The following is a 23,553-nucleotide window of genomic DNA, read 5'->3' as shown; positions in this document are numbered from 1 at the left end:
TGGGCTAGGTGAAGAAACAATCTGACTTGATGTAAGTCAGCTACATAAGTTTCTTTGACATCCATGTTAGCAAACTGCTTGACGCTAACATCCGAAATATATTTTGCAAACATACATCAGACTGTGGTTGGAGGCAAAGTGCTAATATCAATTTGTCAATTGTTTGGGCTGCCCCTAGCACCAGCACCATGGTTCATCTCAGTGGGCCATGGCCTAGCATGCGCCATGATGCACCCTGTGACATGGTCCCTTGCCTGGTGAGCCTCTGTGTTCATTGAATACTCCATGACATGGACACTACTGATAATAACAAATTTTGAAAAGCTCACTGGATTAAAACAAAAATGGGGAACTTGGCCTGAAAGCTGAATGTGGTGCTCATTGGCCCTTCGCTGTGGTTTTGCCTGCCTTGAACTGAGAATGTATCATCCTTGTCTGGACAGAGAGATGTGTGAGTGTGTATAGAAACTAGCCTATTCAACAAAGGTAACATTTGCCAGTTTTTCTTCTGGCTTTGCCTACCGCTGCCATGTGGCCCCAGAAGAGAATATGGCCATTGGGCTGTGAAAAGTTCTCCACTCCTGGTATAAACAGGCTGTGATTTTATGAACATTAAAAGTTACCACTATGGGATTTCAGAGCAGTAGAGGAAACTAGATGGCATTTTATACACCCTTTGGATGAGTTTTATAGGAGGTGAATATATGCAATGCCATCACATCTATATGCTCATAATTGTTGAAGTAGGTAGCTGGTTAGTATTTTCCTGTTGAGCAGAAATTGCTGTTTTTAAAAATTGGGCAGTACAATTCAATACTGTAAAAAACAACGGTTCTTCAAGTAACTGCTTAAAAACCATAAATAAGTGGTTCCACCACTGCATTTCAGTACTAAGAGGGAACACTGGAAACTGCCTTGCATCAAATCAGACCAATTGGTTCACCTAGCTTAGTATTGTTTACACTGATTCAGCTCTCCAGGGTTTCAGGCGGGGAATTTTTTTCAGCCCTACCTGGAGATGCTGGGAATTGAACCTGCAACCTTCCGCAATGGCCATACTGATAGTACTGATGTAGCTACGGGCACTGGAGGCACATCAACTGGAAATCTGAAAACACCTCCTAGGCTGCAATTGTACACAGCTTTACCTGAGCAAAAGTCGCACGAGTGGACACGTGTAGCATTTCACTGAAGCTGGTTACGGAGGAATAGGAATGCCTATGAATAAACTAGATTCTTACTTGAGGGACCGCAGGTTCAAGAGAAACATCCCTATTTGCATTTTCTGGTGGGAAAAGAAAACACAAGTGCAAAAACCAGCCAGTTATGTAGGGTGAAGGCAGAACCAGTGGTATAATATATATATTTAAAATACAGGTGTATTTGGATTGCAGCGTGTTCGCTTGCGCTCTCGGCCACCGGTATCCCGCGCGCGCGCTCTGGCTCTCCTTCCGCCTCATAGCTCCACCCCTTGTAGCCTCTCCCTTTTTATAAATAAATAAACCTCCGCGCCTGCGCGTTGCTGGGCCTCTTGGTGCAGCCCCTAGCAGAGTCGGAGTAGGCGGGGAAAGTTCTCTCCTCTCTGGGTCCGAGGCTTCCTGTCTGCTGCGCTGGAGCCCGTCGGCTGCGGCAGGAGGTGAGCTCGTGCCTTCGGGCGCCGCCCGTCTCGGCCGGAGGGATAGTAGGGTAGCCCTGTCCCCACCGCGATAGGGCTGAGTAGGGAGGCAGCTGCCGTGGTTCCTCCTCCTCCTCCTCGGTGGAAAAGGGTTGTTGCTACCTGAGCCTCAGAGCATAACCCAGCTCCTCCCTCTTCCTAGCCTTCTCTGGCGCGGTTGAGCCCTTAGAAAACAGGGGTGTGTATGTGTTGTGTGTGTGCGTGTTGTGATCATTGGCGAGCTGAAGAGCCTAGTTTTCTGTTTGACTCAGCGCGGTGTCCATTCACACATGCAGGCACGCCATTCGACTCGTAACTGAACGCCTGAGCAGCCTTTGTGGAAGCGTCCTGCATTTGATGTCAGCTGGTTGTAGCGGCGGGGGGCGTCTGTGGTGGTCGTTTCATACACGCAAGCCTTTTATGTAGTGGCTGGCGATTAAGGTGTCCTTTGGAGTTAATGGTCCTGGAGCGGGGAAGGGGGCATGTCAACACAGCTGAGCCCAATTGGTGCGCCAAAGGAATAGTAACTTTGCAGGAGGATATCGCTGGCCCTCGCCTTTGCTTGAGCTGCAGAGTTTAATTTGAGCCAAGATTAGTCTTGGAACTGGTTTTGAATGCAAGAGCTCATGTGAGGCATGTGAAATTAGGAATAAAGGGCATGCCTCAGGAGTTTTGTAGGAGGGTCTGCTCTATCTCAGAGTGTAAATATCAAGGCACACCTACACATCTGAGTCGATCTTTGCACTGGGTCACATCCCTGAGATTCCTTAACTGGAGATGTTGGGATAGGGAGCCCTGTTGGATCAGACCAAAGACCCATCTAGTCCACCATCCTGTTCTCGCAGTGGCCAGCCAGATGTTCGTGGGAAGTTTGCAAGCAGGGTCTCAGTGTAACAGCTCTCCCTCCTTGAGTTTCCTAGCAACTGGTATTCAGAGATATGCTGCCTCCAACAGTACAGGTAGAACATAGCCATTGTGGCTGGTAGCCACTAATATTCATGAATTTGCCTAATTCTCTTTCAAAGTCGTCAAAGTTTGTGGCCATCGTTACATCTTGTGGGAGTGAATTCTATAGTTTTAACTGTGTTATGTGAAGAAGTGCTTATTTTGGTCTGTGCTTAATCTTCCAACATTCAACTTCATTGGATGTCCCTAGGGTTCTAATATTATTTATTGGGGGGGCACTTCCTTATCCCCTTTCTCCACAACATTCATAAACTAAAGCACCTCTATCACATCCCAGTTTACTCTCCTTTTTTTGTAAACTAATATGCCCTAAATGTTGTAACCTTTCTTCCTCCAGTCTCTTGATAATTTTGGCTATCTTTTTCTGAATCTGTTCCAGCTCTACAATATTCGTTTTAGAGATGAGGTGATTAGAATTGTACTTAGTATTCCAAGTGTATGTCACCATAGATTTGTATAATGGCATACTTTTATTTTCCTTTCCTATTGATCCCTAACATGGAGTTAACATTTTTCACAGATATTGCACACTGGGTTGAGCTACCCACTATGACCCCAGGCTCTCATCCCTGGTCAGTCACCACCAGTTCAGACTCCATTAACAAATATGTAAAATTAGGATTCTTTTGTCCCAATGTGCTTCACTTTACAGTTGCTTACATTGATTTGCATTTGCCACTCTACTGCCTAAATACTCAATGTGGACAAATCCTTTTGGAGCTCCTTGCAATCCTTTCTAATTTTAACAGCCTTGAACAATTTGGTATCATCAGCAAACTTGGCTACCTCACTGTTCATACCTTCCTCTGGATCACTAATGAAGAAGTTAAAAAGCACAGAATCCAATACTGATCCTTGGGGGGCTCCGCTTTCTAGGAGAACTATTCATTTTCCTCCTTTAGTACACCTTTGACTACTTTTTCATACAAAGGTCAAGCTGTTTCCTTAGCTACCTTGAGTCGTGTCCGGGGGGGGGGGGAGCCAGAATATTATTAATTATAATAATAGTAATAAACCAGTCTCCTGCTACTAATGCATTTCAATGTTTTTCTCGTAGTTAGTCTTTGTTTTTAGCAATGTGCTCCTTCCATTCCTTTTTGCATGCATTGCTTTCCACTTGAAATTCTTTTCCCAAGGTGTGTGTTACTTTTTGTTCTTCTCTTGGACAAGAGTTCCATTTTCTAAAGGAAGCCTTCTTGCTTTAATGGCTCCCTTGACTCTGCACACCTCAGCATCCTGAGGTATACATTCTGAATGAGCTTCTGTTTTGGTGCTTTTGAACAACCTAAAGCATTCTAAAGAGATTTGACTCTCTTCACTTTGCCTTTCAACTTCCTTTTTACTAATCCCCTCATTGCGGAGGAAGTTTCTTATTTTGAAGTAAAATGTTACTGGTTTGAATTAGTGAATTATTGAACCTCAGTACTAAATGTATGCAAAAAAATGTGCTCTGCTAATATTGAGCTATAATCCCACTTCTTTCCTTGCCACCCCCCCCCCCAAATCTGGGAATACAGTGGTACCTCGGTTTAAGAACAGTCTGGTTTAAGAACGATTCGGTTTACAAACTGGAAGTAGTGTCCCGGTTTGCGAACTTTACTTCTGTCTAAGAACGGAGTCCAAATGGTAGAAGGGCACCAGTGGCGGGAAGCCTCATTAGGGAAAGCGCACCTCAGTTTAAGAACAGTTTCGCTTTAAGAACGGACTTCTGGAACGGATGAAGTTCATAAAGCAAGGTACCACTGTAGGACTTCCTGCTCAGTGGATATGGTTTGTAGACAATGTTGAGATTAAGGATGCCCTTCATTATTTTATTTTATTAACTGTTGGGTGGCCATAATCTAAATGGTAGCAGTGACTTGTTTCCATCTATTTTGGGGTAGGGAAGCTCAGGCAATAAAGATCTTCTAGAAGCCAAAGTGACCAGCTTTTCCACTCATATATTGGCTATAGGAAAGTGGGGGGTGGGAGAGAATGACAAACTGCCTGCTAGAATAATAGCTAGCAGATGACGGCAACAAGCTGGTATTATTTTTTTTTATAAAAGTTTTTTTCCTTACATTTTGTAACATATAATGGGATCGACATGTAGAAATCCACAGTGGCAAGTTACCTGAATCCCAAGCTTGTATCTTTTTGACCTTGTTTCCAGTCAAGGTAGTTTCCATGTTCTAATTGAGAATGCTGTTCTTGTCTGTTATGTTTGGGTATTATTGTCTGTAGGTAACTTTTGTGGACTCAGCAAAACCATAAGCCAAGATGCTTGGCAGAAGACCCAAGAAAAGCCCCCAGGTGAAAGGTCAGGCAGCTGCTGCTGCAAAACAGGTATATATATATACATGTCTTCTCCCATTTCTGTATGTACTTGTTAGAACAGTTTAAACTTTAAGTCCATTTGCTTAGCACAAGTTGTTATGTTACTATGATTCAAATATTCTTTAGAGTGTATTGTACTTTTGTATCTGTAAGAACAGAGAAGCAGTGCCTTTGATTACCCATATTTGAGTTGCATCAGGAATTCACTTGCAGATTTTGCTCCAGAAAGACTTGAATTATACAAGTATCTCATCTATCCTGTACTTTGCAATGGTAGGCTTCCTTAGAATTAAACCAGATCTGACAGATGTCCAGCCAATACTTCTTATGAAAAACTGTACCTCTGCTAGGTGCTTTATCCTTGAAGTCTGTGCCTTGTGACCTGATGAGTCATTGTCTGATTAGCCTTTTAAGTTCCCATCAGAATTTCCTGCCAGCTCTTGGATGCTGGGGAAACATTAAGAGGCAGGGTAGTTTAAGGAGCAAGCAGCAGCCCTTTGAGAGAAGCAAACAGAAAGTTGGAATGCTTGACACCTACTGAACAAACTTGGTTTCCTTCTCCGTTGTCATAAGTCTTGCTGGTAGTGCCAGGCGATTGCCTCCACAAGCTAAATAAGTGTTGCTGTTGCATGTTACAGGTAATAGAGCTGTGCGATATCAGCAGCAACTGCACTCCCCTCAGCTAAGCAGTTTCACGGAGCCCCTACCCCACCGCCGGCTCACAGGAGCCAGCACCAGGCTGGGGGCTCCTTAAACTGCTCAGCTGAGGTAAGGGCAACTGCACACTCAGTCAAGCAGTTTAAAGATACAGAGGGAGGAACAATCTGTATCGGCACCTCGCAGAATGCCGTGGCGGGTTCACTCAGCGATATGTCGCTGGTGAAATCGCCACCGCTCTAGAGTCCCTCTGCTAGCAGCACCACTGGAGGAAGGAACTCTAGCAGACGCTGCTAGCAGAGGGACTCAGGACCAGTGGTAGTTTCACCACCAATATACCACTGAGTGAAGCTGACATCACAGTTTGCTCCTGGGCAATATATCACACAGGCCTAACAGGTAACTTAGGTCTGAGTGTTCATAATAATAAATGAAGAGGGCAAAAGTAGTTAGTACTTAAATGTAAATACATATGGAATCAGAGCTGAGAGGTGCCACAATGCTGCCCAGGGCAACCTCTATGAAACAGGATCTGCCAGTTTCCCACAGATTGGCTTATGCACTTAGGACACTATGTGCCATGATCAAAGAACACGTATGGTTTAGAAAAGTGCTAGCTGAACAAACTCATCCGTGCAAGTAGGAGACATTGCATGCTGCAGAAGGACAGCAAAACCTTTCAAACTTGCTAGCCAGCCTAGCCTTATGGAAGAGAGAAACAGGTCTTGTTTCTCTAGAATGTGATCCTTATGAAAGGAAGTGTCACATTTCCAAGCCAGTTGCAAGATCTGAACCCTTCACGAGTCAAAGGGTTTCAAAACACTGTTTAAAAAACAAGAGGGAAGCAGTGCTGCAGGGTAGAAGTGCCAAAAGCGAACCATCAAACCAATGATTTAGAACTGTGCACTGTCACGACTGGAAATTGCATTGGGAGCTTGTATGAATAGAGCAGGCTACCTGCTTCAGGATTTATTTCTACTGTTATATTTTTATATCCCACATTTCCTCCAAGGAGCTCAAGGTGGCATACATGCTTCTCTTCCTTCCCATGTTATCTGCACAACAACCCTGTGAGGTAGGTTATGCTGAGATACTGCAACTGGCCCACATTCACCCATTGAGCTTCATGGCTGAGCAGGGAATTGAACTCTGGTCTCCCAGGTCCTGGTCCAGTGCCTTAACCACTACACCATACTGGCCCTACAGACTTATCTACTTCAATGCCTGCACAGCAGTGAAGCCGGGAAGTGAGGATGTAATGATTTGGACAAGGCCAGTGAGTGTGTTCCTCTTCTCCCTCCTTATGTGATGTGGGTCAGCACCCAAATAGGGATATACTCTTCTGTGTTTTCCAGAGTAAGTCAGAGCAAACCTTCAGAGAATCTGTTTGCAAGATGGCTTGGTACTAGATGATTTTTAAAAGAATAATAATCTTGAATGCAACTTCCTCCTTATGTTGACAGGTAGGAAACGGGCAACAACCAACTGTTTGTTTGGTTGTTAACCACTGTGGTATGTGTTTTTGTTAGCTTTCACAAGCTAAATGGGAGCGCTATGACACAGCAGCATCAAATCAAGGAAACAGATCTTGTTTTTTCAGTTTTCGTGGGTTCTGTCGTAGAATAAAGGAAAGCACACCCTCAGTTCTCTCATGGAACTTGCCAGATCAGTAGGGCCTTACTGTTTGAGAGAGTATCCAGCATTCCCCATTCCTGACTATTGCAAGCAAAGGTAGATAGTGGTGGGCAAACTGTTTTTCACAGGAGCTTGTGTTGCATTACTGATCTTCTCATCATGGAACACTTGATGAACTTCAGAGCAAACCCAGGGATCTGAAAGCCACTGAGCTAGGATTATTAATGGGCACTGTTACAGGGGCCACATAACAAATAGTTATTTTAGTGCGTCAGCACCTACACTTTGGAACTTATTCCCTGTTGACACCACGCAAGTGCCTTCCCTGTATTCTTTTCACCGCCTGCTTTAAACATTTTTGTCCAGAGATGCCTGTCTGCACCTGTAGAAGTTATATGTGTTTTATCAATTTTTAGCTGCTATGGGTTTTAACCCATCAGCTTTCAGATTTTAAAACATACATTTTTGTGTGTGATAATTTTAATGTTTTATGTTTTTGTAAACTGCTTAGAGCTTTTCTTGCAATCAAGTGGTATATTCATTTTGTCCAGTAGATAAATAAAGACACGTTGGGCCTCAGATAGCCGGGGGGAGGGGGGGCAGGGGCTGTCCAAAAGAGTTACTACATTTCCTATTGCTCCATACAGGCAACTCAAAACTTACAATTGTGTTCATTTGGGGTTGCTTTGGCATCTGAGCGGTGGATCAAAAGCAGCTATTCATCATAAATATTATTTCTTTCTATTGCCCTTGCGTTGTGACTGAAAGGTTGAAGAGATATTGGAAGGAATTCATTGTCATGATTTTCCAGTTGTTCCATCAGCTCAAGCATTTGGCTCACTTCCTCACCCTGTGTGCTGTTCTGGAGGTTCTCCAACCCCACCCCACCCCAGTCAATTTGGGGAGGGGAGAGGGGAGACATGTTGCACAAGCTTCTGCTGATGGGACTCATTAGTTGGATCCCATCCATTTATTTTTTTTGTAGTGCTTTTAGGCTACTAGATTTGTGTCAGGCAAAGGATTATAAAATCAAGTATGTTTTTATGTTTTAGAACAAAACTGGGCTTGCAGAAATTTATCTGTGGCAACTTGTATGTTGTTTAGATTTCTATAAAAGACTTAAGTTCCCTGGGTACAATAGATGATGGATAGTACCTTGTGAACTTGCAGAAGTTTCAATTTGCCAGTTTTCTGATGTTAGAATGAAAGTGGCAATTTGGTGTGCTCAGGTAAGCCTGGCAACTTAGACATCATTGGCACACCTGAGCCATCTGAGAGGGGGCAGCATGGATGGGTGCTCTATCTCTCTCCCCAATTTTGTCTCTTTCCATTTCATGGAAGGTGACAGTCTGCAGTGGGGAGCCTCTTTTTGTGTTGGTGTTTCCAAAATAGGTGGCACTTCATGGATCTGAGAGGCTCCCCACCTTAGATAGTCACAGTCTACAAGTTGGAAGGTGACAAAAACAGGGTTGTTGAGGAGCTAGTGCACCCCTACAAGTAGTCAGGTCCCTGGAATGTGATGCCCTGAAGGGGTCTTAAGACACATGAAGTTCAGTGGAATCTGAAAGCTGGTGCAGAATTCTGAGACCCCAACATGTTTGGATTTTTAAACTATATTTCTAGCCCTTTCTGTTATGGAGAGATCTATATTTCAAATTAAGGTAAAGTGTGTGATAGACACCAGTGTCTTCTCCCTTCTCCCACAACAAAAAAATACAATTTCCTATCACGTATGACTTTCCTTATTGGTACATTGTTCTTTTCCGAACAGATTCATACTTAACAACAACCAAAAATCCAATTCTACCAAGAAAAAAACATTGCAACTGAGAGCCAGTTCTAATCAGAGTGTTGGACCAGATTCAAACTACCCCTCAGCCATGAAGCTTTTTGGGCAAATCACTATATCTCAGCCTAACCTGATTCCCAGGGTTTTTCTGAGGCTAAATGTTGAAAGTGAAATTATGTACACCACCCTGAGCTCCTCAGAGCAAAATTAAAGTGTAATAAATGTAATGGATAATGAATACAAAGGTTTACATATATTTATTTTCAAAGCTTCTTATTAAAATCTGTGTATAATATTGTTTGTCTGTTTACATCTATGTTTTGGCTGTAATATCAATCCTATGTTTTAGCTCTTAACTCCAGTAATGTCAGTTGTGTTTGTTTGTACTGTAATTCAATTGTTCCAATTGCTTATATCCTTTCTGGTTCTAAAGAACACATCAAGGTTTAAAATGCATATATATTTTTGAGTTGGGGAAAAACATAAAGTCTACCTAATTTTGCATAATATTGTAAACGTAATCTTGGCACATAATTTAAGCTTTTTCTTCAAACTTGAATTTGGTAGCTTCAGTTTGTCAGCATGACAGCATCAGTGTAGAGCTCATGTGATCTGGAAATCTTAACAAATCTCTAGGCAGGTGATCTTCATTTTTATAATCTAGGGCTGAGGCCAGGGCAGAGAAGTTTACAAAGCCTTGGTTCAGAGCAAGCAACACCTGGTGCTGGTCTTTCTGATGAATGACCATTGTAAGTAACATGGAGATTATATGGCAGTTGTCTTAAGCCTCCTCACTGAGCTGGTTTCTCTTTTGGCATCAGCTGGGACTTTTCGTAGAGTTCAATCCTGAAGAGATGATGCTAGATCTGGAGGATGACGGGGACCTAGAAGCAGAACTAGCTGCTATCACTGGAGAGAACTTGCCTGCTGGGAAAACAAAACCCAAAGGAAAAAGTAAGCATGTGCACTGGAAACTTTGAATTGTTTAAGGTAATTAGAGGTTGCATTTGTACTTTTTGCCCTTGCAATGCAACTGATAATTAAGAGCCCATACACAAGATGGAATTTTTTCGCAGGACCGTACAATCCTATATATCAGGGATGGGGAACCTTTTGCAGCCTGTGAGCTACATTTCCTCATAGGCAGTCTTCTAGAGTGGTGGGTGGAACCAGAAGCAAAAATGAATAGAGCAACAGGTGTAATGCTGAACTTTATAGAGTACATTCAGCCATTCAAAAGACAGAGGTTTCTACCTGCCCTGCCCCCAATCCCCCCCCCTTCCAGGTGAACAAGAGGCGTTATCACAGTTCAAGGATGCATTCCAGCCAATGAAAAGCCCTTGAGGAGGGTCAGTAAAGGGTGTAGCCTGAGGAGAGTCCTGAGGGCTGTATTTGACCCCTGGACCTTAGTTTTCCCACCTTTGGTATACCTGTCTGCTGAAAAGTAAACCCCTTTGAGTTCTTCATTCCAGGGGGGGGGGGGTTGCAGCCTACTTTTGTAACTGGGTCTGTAGGGAGCCAATCAGAATGAGAAAATAAAGCTACTCTTGTTCAGACATGGTGGATATTGGTAACCTGAAGAATTATGATGCATATGTCGTTATGTGTTATTGTGACAGTACAATCAGATGTTCTTATTTATTTACTTACTTTTGCCTAGGTGTCTAGTAATACAAGTTCTTTGGATGACATGTAACCGCTAAGTGTAAAACAGAAGTAAAGCTTAAGCATAGAATAATATAAACAAACATAGAACAGTACAAATTCAGCTTTTAAAAACAAAGGTAAACCAGCCTTATCATGTGAAAAAGGCTAAGAAGGGAGTAAAGACTAACCAGCCATTATTAAAACAAAGACCACTCATTGTTAAACAATAATTCAAATATATATATATATATGCAAGCATGCATATGATGTTGGACTTGTATATCTGCTTGCTTGTCTTTCTTGCAGTTTTAATTTTATACTTCTGTAGTGATGCAGAATGAGACAGGCTGAAATTGGTGTGGAAGCTATAGTAACAAACAGTGAAGTGAGCAATTGGAGTCAAATAGAGCAGTCGAGAAGAAAAATTGGGCAGATGGCTGAGCATGATGAAGGAGATGATGATACAAAAGTGGGAGGGGATGAGCTGTATATACAAGCTTTAAGACTCATGGCTGAGAGTTTAAAAGATAACAGAAGAGGAGTGGACTGACACTGAAATGATTTACAGTGGTGCCCCGCAAGACGAATGCCTCGCAAGACGAAAAACTCGCTAGATGAAAGGGTTTCGCGGTTTTTGAGCTGCTTCGCAAGACGAATTTCCCTATGGGCTTGCTTTGCAAGACGAAAACGTCTTGCAAGTTTGTTTCCTTTTTCCTAACACTGTTAATACAGTTGCGACTTGACTTCGAGGAGCAACTCATAGAACGCGGTGTGGTAGCCTTTTTTGAGGTTTTTGAAGACTTTGGTGATTTTTGAAGCTTTTCCAAAACTTTCCCGACACCGTGCTTCGCAAGACGAAAAATTCGCTAGACGGAAAAACTCGCGGAATGAATTAATTTCGTCTTGCGAGGCACCACTGTAATAGTGATCATTCAGCAGAGTCATTGGGCTAGAAAATTGTTGAGGACCAGGTTTTATATCCCTGCTCAGCCAAAGGTATTGTTAGTTTCTTGCTCTCCTGCAGTCCCCATTTGTAGAGGAACCATAAGGTCACTGTGTCCCAAGCTTCTGGTGGAGACAAAAAAGGCCTGACCTGTAGTGCACTTTTCACATCAAAAGTGCTTCATAAATGATGATCGCTTTTAAAAAGCAACAACAACAACCTGTGTATAATCACTCCACCATCCCGTCCTGCAGGTGGTATAATGAGGGCAGAAGATGGAGTTGAGAAAGACAAACAAATTCCTTAGGCAAGGTACCACAAGGGTAGCGTAGATGTAGTCTTCCACAAGTTGCATTTTGACATAGTTGCATGCAATACAGAGATCCTGTATTGCTTGGAATTCTGCTTGGAAGATTAGGTCTAAGTAAAAATAACAAAATAACATTGTGTGGCCATGTATCTTTGTACTTCTGGATGAAAACTTTGAAAGATCACCGAGTTACAAAATAGGCTGGTTCATACAGAACACTAACCCATGGTTTAGCACAACCTAGAATACGTCCATTGCACACACTGCTTTGCTTCTCACAGCATTTCGTTTCTCTTTCACCCTGACCTAATGTTATGCACAAACCAGAGATCACAGGTTTTAGTGCTACATAAGCGATCCTCCTGTCAGGCCTGTACACCCCCCTCCCCCTTCCTCCTCCCCTCCCCTCCAATAGTAAGATTGATGCCAAGTTTACTTTCATTTTCAAAGACTCTTGGTTTGGGGGGGGGGGAGGTTTAGGCCTGGTTTGCTGAAGATGTGTTTTTGTTGGCCAGGTTTATTTCCTAAATTGACTGTTGAGACTTTGTTTCCTATAATAGCTTAGGATTGGTGCAGAACAGGGGTCGCCAACCTTTTTGGACCAGTGGTCACCTTTTGAATTTTGGAAGAGTGTTTTGGGTGCCAGTCACAACTTGCCTGCCACAGTGCACATAGTTTAACAGACAATTTAAGAGAGCACAGCCATTCTTCCTCACCACATCATACAATATTGATTATGTACTCACATTCAACCTTTTTATTGTTATGTAATAACAACAGTTAACATTCCTCGAATGACCATGTTTCACTTGCACACACACTCACACACACCCCTTCAGAAAAGCCCCTCCATGGGAGAAGGAAGTATCTGCAGTTGTGGGTGGGGGGAAAGAAATATCTCTCCTTGCACCCTGAAACAAAATAAACAACAACATGAAGTCCACAAACTTGATACCCACAGTCACCGGTTTCATGATCCCTACATAAAGAAGGAAAGCAACGTGATAGAAAGTTTAGGTATAACTACTTAATGTCTTTTAATTTTTTACTGGCTAAAACCAACAAAGTGGCCAAGATGAAGAAAAGTCTTTTAAAAACCTGCCACAATGTTAGGGTCACGGTAATTGTTTATCTGAACCTTAGGGTTCCTCCCTTAGGATCTCCTTGTTAATTGTGTTCTCCAGCTCCCCTGCCTATGGATCATATTGAAAAGATGGCCGCTGAGTGCATGAAGGACTTGGATGAAGATGATGACGAAGGTCTGGAAGAAGATACCGAACTTTTGGTATATATGGGATTCCGTTGCAAGGCTGTTTTTCTTGGTGTAAAGGAAGAGGCATCGTCCCCTTATAGGAAAGAATGCATGTGATAACACTCCAAATTCTTGTGGGTCTGGAACACTGAAAGGGAGGTGCAAGCAGTTCTTCCTAGTAATTGGCTGTAACCATTAAAGCTCAGAATTTTCCAGAGAGCAACGGCAGGTGTGTGGGTTTCACCTTTCCTGCTTGGTACTGGCTGTTTCCTCAGGCTGGAGCAGAAGTGGTGTCTGTTTGTAGCTGCCAGAGGGGAAAGAAGAAACTTGTCTGGAAAAGAAATTGTGACATTCCTGAGGTTTGAACTGGGCTGCAGGTGAATTAAATTTAGAAGTTGTTCCATAATGTTTGAAGAGATAGTAGCATCTGGCAGTACTACTGGTGAACTTCATGTGCACCAAGACCCACTCACACATGTTTCTTAAGGATCCTGGGAAATCAGGCTGAAAACTTACTACCGTATTGGCCTGAATATAAGCCACACCCGAATATAAGCCACACCTTTAAAATTTGGGGGGGGGGAGAAATACCCAAATATAAACCGCTCCCTTAAAATTATGCAGGCACTCACACCCGTTCCGTTTTACCACATGTCTGTTTCAGCAGCAATATTGTAAAAGCCAATTTTTGTAAGATCGCAAAGATAAGCCGCACTTTAACTTTACATGGTCAGCATTTGGAAAAAAAGTGAGGCTTATATTCAGGCCAATATGGTATTTCTCTTGGGAGTTGTTTTTAGAACTGCTTTGCACCCCCTAAAGTGATTGTGTCCTACCACACATGATCCTTATACTAAAATCATTTCCATATTCTTTAATACAAGGCTGGGAGAGGCAGGAGGAAATCTTAATCAAATGAATATGATGTCATATTCACTGGAACATCATTAAGGCCTCTCAACAACTGCAGTTTTTGGAGTTTCCAGATTTGGAATTCAGGCATATCAGAAAGGCTGGTATATAAGAACTTTTACTACAATCTTGTGTACAAAAACACTTTGAGGTTTTGTTGTTGTTGTTTTTTACAATCAAGTAGTATATAAATAACATGAAATAAAAAATACAATTGTGCTTGGTTAAGTCCCATAGGACATCACTGGGACATAATTGTATGCAAGATTGTGGCCTTCGTTTGCTTTACAGGCTGTAGAGTTCTTCATAGATGTGTGTTCTTAGAACCGTGCAAGTTCCTGGTTGCCTAAGGGGCCCTTAAAAAGGCATACAGGAAGTTTACAAATCACAGCACAATTCTACCCATCCTAAACCACACACACATTCGAGGTTTAACTGGAATTATTTTGCTGCCAATTCAAATTAGCTAAAATGTGGTGCATCGCTTGGACAGCATGTAGCTTTTACATGAAGCTTTTAATCTCTGATGTAAAGCTGCCACAGAGGAACATAAATGAGGCAGCCTTATTCACATACAACAGTGAATTTTTGTAAAGAAAAAAGTGCAGTTGGTTTGGCATAAGAAGAATGCTCTTTGATTCTAAGTAAGAGATTTTCGGGCCCCACCTTTGAATGATAGCAGTGGAAAGTACCCCGTGGTTCATTTTAATGCAGTGCTCAAAATAGAAGTAGCTCTTCTTCAGCAACAATTGCTCTGTTTCATGCTCTAGGCAGAGTTGCAGGAAGTCCTGGGAGAGGAAGATGGAGGAGGAAGCGGTGAATGTGAGACGGAAACAATAGAAGAGTCTTCTGTAGCCGCAGAGGAGCCCAGCGATCTACCAACACAGGTAAATGAAAGCTTTTGCTTTGAGCCTAGAAAGCTGGATTTTAAGAAATGTAAAGGTCAAGCCCTTCAGGGTATGAATTGCACTGCATTTTGTTTTGGTTTGGGGTTTTTTTTATTAAAAAAACCTACCCTCTGTACTGGGAATATAGCAAAGTGTTTAGCTTTCATTTAAAGTGAACTTGGAAGTTGGTTAGCACCTTGAAAGTGAGAATGTGATGCAGGCAACTGAGCAAAGACAATGGCTGTGACCTGGGCTCCTGGAGACAGCTGATTTTAACAGCATAGTCAGTCAGGCTGTAGACAAGGGATGGAGAACCTGTGACTCTCCAGAGGTTGCTGAACCCCCAACTTCCATCAGTCTTAACCAGAATGGTCTGTGGTCAGGTATGATGGAAACCTTAAGCTCAACAACATTTGGAGGGCCACCGGTTCCCCACTCCTACATAGACGGTGTAGGATTGAACAAAACCACCTCAGGACATTCTCCTTGGCTGGAGTTGTGTTTAGGGCTTGTGTTTGGTTGCCTCTTTCCTTTGAACACATTCTGTGAGTTTTCTTTGTTCCGTTCTTGTTAGAGTTAGGTTTGATGAGCAGTGCTGCCGATATTTATTTAACATTGGCAGCTTCTTGGCAGAGTGTTTTTGTAAAGTGAATAAGTGCTAGTGGCATTTCTAGTCTCTTGAATTTGTAGCGTTTGTCTGATGATTTTTCCATCCCCCCTGCGGAAGGAGAGAACTTTGTAAGCAAACATGTTGAAGAAAACCGTTAGAGAGCTCACAGCAGAATAGAGAAAACATTTTCAATACTTCAAAATAACTTTGCAGTCAGTCTCTGTCTGAAATGACGAAGACCTTCCGACTAAATATGCCCAGTGGCTGTGAATGTTTCCTGAGGTGTTCCACCCACCCACTTCTCTGCTGCTGCTTTGGCAGAAAGCCGGGAGGTGACTTGTGGAATTTTTGCAGAAGAACAGACACTCATCTGTTCAAGGGAGATGGTTCGGCCTCTTATGCCTTGAGTCCTAGGTGTGCATGTTCCAGAGAATGTGGTTCTCTCCCGCCCCTGATACTTGAACGTCTGATTTAGAGTTCAATTCTGGTGAGCAGAATACTTGTCATCTTTTTTGGTCTAATTTCCTTTATCTTCTTTGAGATGGCGCCTGCTGTTTCCAGTGGACTGCAACACACAATAGAAGAAAGGATAGTTAACTATAAGGCAGCTATACTCAACGCAAAGGAAGCCGGCGAGAGTTCCAAAGTGCGACGGTATGAACGGGGCCTGAAGGTATGTTGGGACCACAGATTCTCATCCTTTTAGCAGAGAAGGAAGAATGCTGTTCAAAACAGGCTATGAGTATCAGCCATTAATTCAGTGCAAAGATGTATGCAGGAAAGAACAGAGGCGTAGCATTTATTTTTTCACTTTTGTAAATGAGTCCTAGTCTTGTTCTGTCTAAAATTTTTGTATAGACAGAATTGTCTAGGTTAAATTAAAGATTCATTAATGCCTCTTTAGTATGGTATCATGACGGTAATCTGGATGAGGTTGTCTCTTTTTTTTAACTGCTTTAGTAGGTGGGAGTTTTAATTGAGGCTATTTTATCTTCTCCAGATTTGTTGCTGTTACTGTTGTTGTAATTGTAATCATTACAGTTTCATACACTAGCACTTCCCAAACTTCCCAAACAGGAGTTCATTCAAATGGAAACTTTTCTTACAGACTCTAGATATTAGAGATAGCTACCATATAACACACAAAATAGAACTGATTTTAAAAGCTATTGGCTCCAGTGGGCAGGGTATTTATGTTTAGGGAAAATTAGGTGAAATCTTGTATTCAATAAATACCTGGAGGCAGGGCTAAATATTGGTCTTGCAGGCTTAGTTATTGGTAGAGTTGAAGATTCAACAGGATCTGTGAGGATTTTCAGCTAGAGGTCACTAATTGAAATGTGCAGCATTTCTACATTAGGGATTTTTTGTTGCAGTTGGGGTTTTCTAGTCACTTGGTTGGATGGACATTATTTTGTGTGTTGATTTTCTGTGCCTGTGCTTCAGAAGAAAGCAGAAATGTTTATTTATCATTAAGACTTGAAATTCAGCAAAATGGGTACAATTTCTCTTCCTCTTTTGATGCATGGGTACTGCATTTTCCCATATAGTTTAGAGTCGCGTTGTTTTCACAGTCCAGTGGAAGAGGAATTGCAAAGCTTTATAGCACTACAGCTCCCATCATCCATGACACTGGCCATGCTGGTTGGAACTGATGGAAGTTGTAACCCAGAATATGACAGAGTTTTATCATTTTGTGGGGGGGGGGGTTGGGGTTGGGAGTGTTTCACTGATCTCGGAGCATTGCAAAATGCTGCAGTTCCCAAGAAGGCTGTAGAGTGTGAGATTCCAGGCACCTAAGAGGTCCCAGGTATAGCCTGAAGGTACATGAGGCCATCATCTTGCCGTAGCTAAACTGATCTGGACGTGTTGAGCACCTGGATGGGAGACTACATGGGTCAACAAATGAAAGACACAGCTTGATTGGAATGATCATATAGGGGATAAGTATTTAATATATGCTGGATAATTGAAATCGTTACTCAATCCACTACTAGGCATTGGAAACCATGCTGACTGCAGTGAAGAAAGGGAAAAAAGTGAATGAGGAAGAAATGCCACCACCTGTAGCATCTGGGAAGAGCTCTGTCACAACTCCACAAGCCATGCCTTTGAATGACTTGCCTAAGAACTCAGGCAGCCAAGATGAAATAACTGTTCCTGAAGGGGAGGAAAATGAAGGCTCTACTACAGACCATGAATTACAGAAGCCTAGCAATCCGGAGCTATTTGTGAGCACACCTGATCTCCAGAGCCAGGATGCAGATTCAGGTGTTCTGGGAACAAGTAGCACTTCTGAAAACAGTAAGTAGTTTGAGTGTGGCCCTTTCCCCTGCAGCATCCCTATTCTGCATATGCACAAAAAAGTGCCGCTTTTCTGCTTGTTTCTTCCATAGGGTGGATGGGTGGTGGGCCCAGGTGCCTAAGGAACTATGGTCCTCATGGTGTTTATAGCAGATGTTTTATTGGCTATATAGTAGGTGTTTTTATGTTTTGTTGTCTTGTTCGGATTCCCCAGACCTTGGCACACGAGCACTGCTTGTGACAAGAGAGAAGGAGTACAAACTAGCAGCCCTCAAAGCTAAACAGAAAGGCGATCTTGAGAAGGCAAAAGAGTACATGAGGACTGGGAAGGTGAGGCGTCATTATTTCAAGCTAAAGCAGGTTTCTGCAAACCATAATTGGTGCTGATGATCTTGAGAATTCTCTAGAATATTTCTTTTTCTGTGCGTAAACGTATATGTTTTTCTGTGCGTAAACGTATATGTTACTTTCACCGTGGGGATTTGCATCCCCTTTGCAAACTTCCAGCCCCAGGCGTATATGAGTTGGAGCCACGGCATATTGAGTTTTCCAACCTCTTCCAGTGGGTCACCATGGTGCTGAATTGGAAAAGAGGCAACTCAGTATAATGGCCCTGACTCATGCAGTAAATTCTGCTTTGTAATATGGCTGTGTAATGGGGAAATCACCATGAACTAACTGATCCCATGGTAAATGCAACATATAGACCAGCTCCCTGTTCCTTTCTTTTTAGAGTGAAAGTCACAATTCTCTAGCTTTCTTGTGTCAGGAAACCTAAAGCAGAATTGCACTAGGAAAATCTACATTCTTTGACCAGATAAATAAATCTATGCAAGTTAAATACTGATAGAGATCTAAAAGAACTGTATCTACCTGCATACAAGAGTATTGAAGGGGAATGAGGTGATTTGTGCATGTGCTGGGGACTGAATGAAGGATACATCCACCAAAGAGAGAAAGTGGGGACTTAGGGTCGCAGGAGTGCATCTTGCTAACATCCTGGAATCCACATCCCATCCCTTCTTACTTTTGAATCTTAAACAGAAGTTCTCTGATTCAATGCAAGTTGTTCAATGGCTAGAAATTTGAGAATGCCTCTCCTATGGGAGGTCCAGAGAATGGACCTTTTCTGTGTTGGCTCCCTGTTTGTGGAGTGCTCTCCTCAGGGAAGCTTGCCTGGCGCCCTCATTCCATATCTTTAGGTACCAGATGAAAACATTCCTCTATAACCAGGCCTTTGGCTGGTTAACAATCTATGTCTTTTTAAATGTGTTTGTGGGAGGGAGGTTGTTGGTTTGTTCTTGTTCCTATTATGTGTTTTGGGTTCTTATTTTGTATTTTTATGTTGTGAAACACCCTGTGATCTTTGGATGAATGGTGGCATACAAATGTTAATACAGTGGTACCTCGTGTTACAGACGCTTCAGGTTGGCTGGCGCGGGGGATGATGTAGCCCGGGATTCCCAAGTCACGTGGGGCCGCAGCCAGCGGCTGTAGGTGGGGTGTGAGCCAGCAATCCCCCCCCCCCTTATGTCGGGAGTAGCTTTACAGAACCTTCAGGTTACAGACGCTTCAGGTTACAGACTCCGCTAACCCAGAAATAGTACCTCGGGTTAAGAACTTTGCTTCAGGATGAGAACAGAAATCGCGCGGTGGCAGAGGGAGGCCCCATTAGTTAAAGTGGTACCTCAGGTTAAGAACAGTTTCAGGTTAAGAACAGACCTCCAGAATGAATTAAGTTCTTAACCTGAGGTACCACTGTAATAATAATAGTAATTTCAATTAGAGTGGGTATCTGGGATGTGGTACCTTGGGTTACAAACACTTCAGGTTACAAACTCCGCTAACCCGGAAGTAGTACCTCGGGTTGTGAACGTTGCCCCGGGATGAGAACGGAAATCGTGCAGCTGCAGCGCGGCGGCAGTGGGAGGCCCCATTAGCGAAAGCACACCTCAGGTTAAGAACAGTTTTGGGTTAAGAACAGACCTCCAGAATGAATTAAGTTTGTAATCCGAGGTACCACTGTGTGTGTGCTAGTTCTGTGGTCAGAAGCACCATTCTGTGAACCAAGTTGAGATCAATGTCATACAGACCCTTTGGCTTTGCATTTTTGTTGTAGAAGTTCAGCCTGGTTCTGGAAGCACTGGACAGTGGGCAGCCAGTAGACCTCAGGGATATGCCTCCAGCACCACAGGGTAAGAGCAAAGGAGATAAATGATCTTTCCAGTAACTAGAATACACTAAATTGCAGATAAAAGATGAAGGTTTATCACACTGACTTCAGATATCCTGCGGTAAAAACCCTGCAAAGGATCTGTGCTGTTGTGAAACCGTCAAACTTTCATAGTTTCAGTTTTCTAATGGCATCCTGCTTTCGCTTCCAGATCATTAAAAAGAAGCAAGTGAATCTATCTAATATAATGTATTGCATGGTGATTTTTTTTTCTGTCTTAAGTAACTTTGCAGTCATTTATTTTATTTTTCAAAACCAGGTATGCTCCATATTTTGAAATTGAAGTATCCTATTCTCTGTTCCCACTGATGTCTCTTTGTGTGGGTTTTTTTTTTCATGCCCCCTGCATGTCTCTGCTTAGGGTTAAGTGTCTGCTGAAGGGCTATTGTGTTTCTGAGCAGTCCAAAGTGCAATATCTTGCTCCTGAGAGAATGCATTTGCTATGTACTGTTTTAGTGTTATGTGACTCCACCTTTTTTCCCCCTGGTTGAGATTACTTATAAACATCAGTTTCGTGCCCGTGCTATTACGTAAACTGAATTTTAAACTGATTTTGTTTGGGATGTTTCTACATTTCTAGGATTTGGAATTAATTAAATTACCATATTTTTCGCCCTATAGGACGCACTTTTTCCCCTCCAAAAATGAAGGGGAAATGTGTGTGCGTCCTATGGGGCGAATGCAGGCTTTCACTGAAGCCTGGAGAGCGAGAGGGGTCGGTGCGCACCGACCCCTCTCGCTCTCCAGGCTTCAGGAGAGCCCCGTCGCCAGCCCCGCAAACTGGGGGACAGCGGGAGGCGCAGCGCGCCTTTCCCGCTGTCCCCCGACTTGGCTAGAAGGCTGGCGGGGGGGGGGGGAGAAGCCTGCTCCTCCCCGTCGCCAGCCCCGCAAACTCGGGGGACAGCGGGAGGCGCAGCGCGCCTTTCCCGCTGTCCCCCGACTTGGCTAGAAGACTGGCGGAGGGCTTTCCCCTCCTCCAGCCCTGCAAGCTCCCAGAGCGATGCCAAAGCTGCACGCAGCTTCCGCATGGCTCTGGGTCCCGTTCTAGGGGCTGGGGGAGGGGGAAGCCTGAGTTTCCCCCGCCCCAGCCCCGCGCCTGGGGGGGAAATAAAATTTTCCCCTTTATTCCCCCCCCCCAAATCTAGGTGCGTCCTAAAGGGCGAAAAATACGGTAGTTGAGTGGTTGTCCCTATTTACTGAGAAATGGAACTGCTTGGACAGCTAACAAATATGTAAAGGAGTTGGAGGAAGCATTAGTGTATTTGGTAGTTATTCTAACAGTGGAATTGTGGGAGTTAGGTGTTGGTGTTCTTAGATCACAACCACACTGCAAAAACATTGATGCAAGACACAGATCCTCGTGGATTTCCGTAATTTTCAAATAGGGTGACAACAAAACCGCTAACAAATCACAGAATCCTTCTGTGTATACAGAGGTGATCTATGATTTGGTGGTGGATTTGAAGGAATTCATGTTAAAAAGTATGAGGCCCCATTAGAATCCATACCTGGGATCAAAGCTTTTGTGCCAAAACACTGAAAAGTTGTTTGTTTGTTTTTAATGCTTCAGTTGTGACATGGGTGGGAACCTGTGAAAAGGTTATGCAATTTCAAGAGGTTCCATTTCACGGGATCCAGTGTGTCAGGCTTATCCCTCTCTCTCTCCCCCCCCCCCATCTTCCCCTCGCTTACTCCACGCTCCCTTTGTCTCTCTGGCATGCCATTTCTTTTCCTCCTCCTTCCCTTCTCTCTCCTGTGGCACCCCATTTTATCTTGCCTAGCAGCTTAATTTTTTCTCCCTATTCTCCCAGCTTACTCACCTATATTTCTCCTGTCCTCTCAGTTGCTCTGCTTTCTGTTCAGCTGCTTTAGGTGCTAATCTGTGCCTTGAAAAGCACATAGAGCTGAAAGAAGCAGTAGGGACAACTTCTCTTCAAATTTCCTCCTTCATCACTTTGTACTTCTCAAGAGAGGGAAAGGTAACCCCCCTCGCCACCACATGATCATGGCAGTGATGGGTGGAGGGTTCTAGAGGTTTTGTGGGCGCTGGGGAAAGTATTCAGCAGTGCCATTGTGCCTGTGGGTGGCAGGAAGGCAACCCCAGACTTGGAGCGACATTTGTTCCTATTGGAAAAAACAGCTTCTCTTTACAGTACCAAACTTTCTTTGGCTCTTGTTGAATTATGTTGCAACCGTAGTGAAGAATTTGTATCTCTACGCTTCCGTGCCTTTTATAAAATGCATTAAATTCTTTTCCCTTGACACCCACATTTTCAGACCTTGAAAGTCCAGAAATGATACAGCTTCCCTCAAAACAGGCACCATCTGTAGCTGTGGAAACCACCCTTCCTGTGACAACACCAGACAGTCAAGGTAATAAAGCTTCAGATAAGATGTGTTTTGAAGCAAAGCCTCTTGTGAGGTGTATTATATAGTTTAGAAACTCAGATCATACAGTATAATAGGCATGACCAGCATTTCTAATCTATATAAGTGCAGCCTGTGAAATTGTAGCACAGAATTGGAGAAACTGAGAAATACCTAGATTGGACGACTGGTTACTTAAAATTTGGCACATCACTTCAATAGTTAAATTAATAAATATTAATTAGGTTCAGGTAACAAATTAGGTAACAGATATTAAGTAGGCAAACTAGACAGAGCAGCAATACTTCTGTTGAAAAATGAAGCTTATCCATCACTTATTGGACTGACAGAACACGAAACAATATTCATCTATATATGCTTTTGGTAGATACGGCATCAGTCATATGCTTGGGTGAAATTTAATGGTAAATTTTGTAAAAATTAATGGTAATTTGCAATTCTGATTTTTGAATAAGTATAAAATCAAATGAGTAAACGGTTAATTTTTAATAAGTAAGCAAGCAAGCAACACTTTATGGTAATATATACATATACAGTATATCTAGGTTACAACTTTTTGATAGGTTATACATATGAAAAAGGCAGGAAATGATCTTAAATTGATGGACCATAGTTTCTTGTTTGAAATATTCCAATTATATACATATATATAGTCTTAAGTATGCAGATATTTGTACTGTGTTCTTTTTGTAGTGTGTGTGTGTGTGTGTGTGTATGTGAGAGAGAGAGAGCGCATACACACACACACACACACATATATATGCATATATAAATCTGTCTTTCCATATATTGCAACATACACCTTTCAGACAAGAATAAAGTGTGTCTTTCTTTGAGAGACACAAACACCAGAAGCATTTTTTTCATTTTGTTTTTTTAATACTGTTGCATCTGTTCACGTCAATGGGAAAAGGAGAAAATGGGTTAAAGCACCGATGGGGGAACCACTGACCCTCCAGAAGGTGTTGGGCTCCAGCTCCAACCAGTGTGGTCAGTGTTAAAGGATAGTAGGAGTTGTGGTCCAGCGACACCTGGAAGATGAGACGCTGT

The 23,553-nt window shown here is 42.9% G+C and overlaps 1 protein-coding gene across 1 annotated transcript in view; it reads left to right on the top strand.

Annotated features, from left to right (window-relative positions):
* The first annotated feature begins 1,522 nt into the window (after positions 1-1,522).
* The window catches only part of CC2D1B (coiled-coil and C2 domain containing 1B), a 39,870-nt gene continuing 17,839 nt past the window's right edge, over positions 1,523-23,553 (top strand). The window contains exons 1-10 of the mRNA XM_083508687.1: positions 1,523-1,636; positions 4,844-4,945; positions 9,839-9,971; positions 13,102-13,202; positions 14,852-14,968; positions 16,120-16,251; positions 17,576-17,882; positions 18,088-18,212; positions 20,002-20,077; positions 22,393-22,488. Coding sequence (XP_083364813.1) covers positions 4,880-4,945; positions 9,839-9,971; positions 13,102-13,202; positions 14,852-14,968; positions 16,120-16,251; positions 17,576-17,882; positions 18,088-18,212; positions 20,002-20,077; positions 22,393-22,488 — 1,153 coding nt within the window. The 5' untranslated portion in view covers positions 1,523-1,636; positions 4,844-4,879. The remainder of the gene's footprint in view (positions 1,637-4,843; positions 4,946-9,838; positions 9,972-13,101; positions 13,203-14,851; positions 14,969-16,119; positions 16,252-17,575; positions 17,883-18,087; positions 18,213-20,001; positions 20,078-22,392; positions 22,489-23,553) is intronic.

This window comes from Podarcis liolepis (genome assembly GCF_965112155.1).
Source record: "Podarcis liolepis genome assembly, chromosome: 6".
Classification (NCBI taxonomy): domain Eukaryota; kingdom Metazoa; phylum Chordata; class Lepidosauria; order Squamata; family Lacertidae; genus Podarcis; species Podarcis liolepis.
This window is presented reverse-complemented; position numbering and strand designations above follow the sequence as displayed.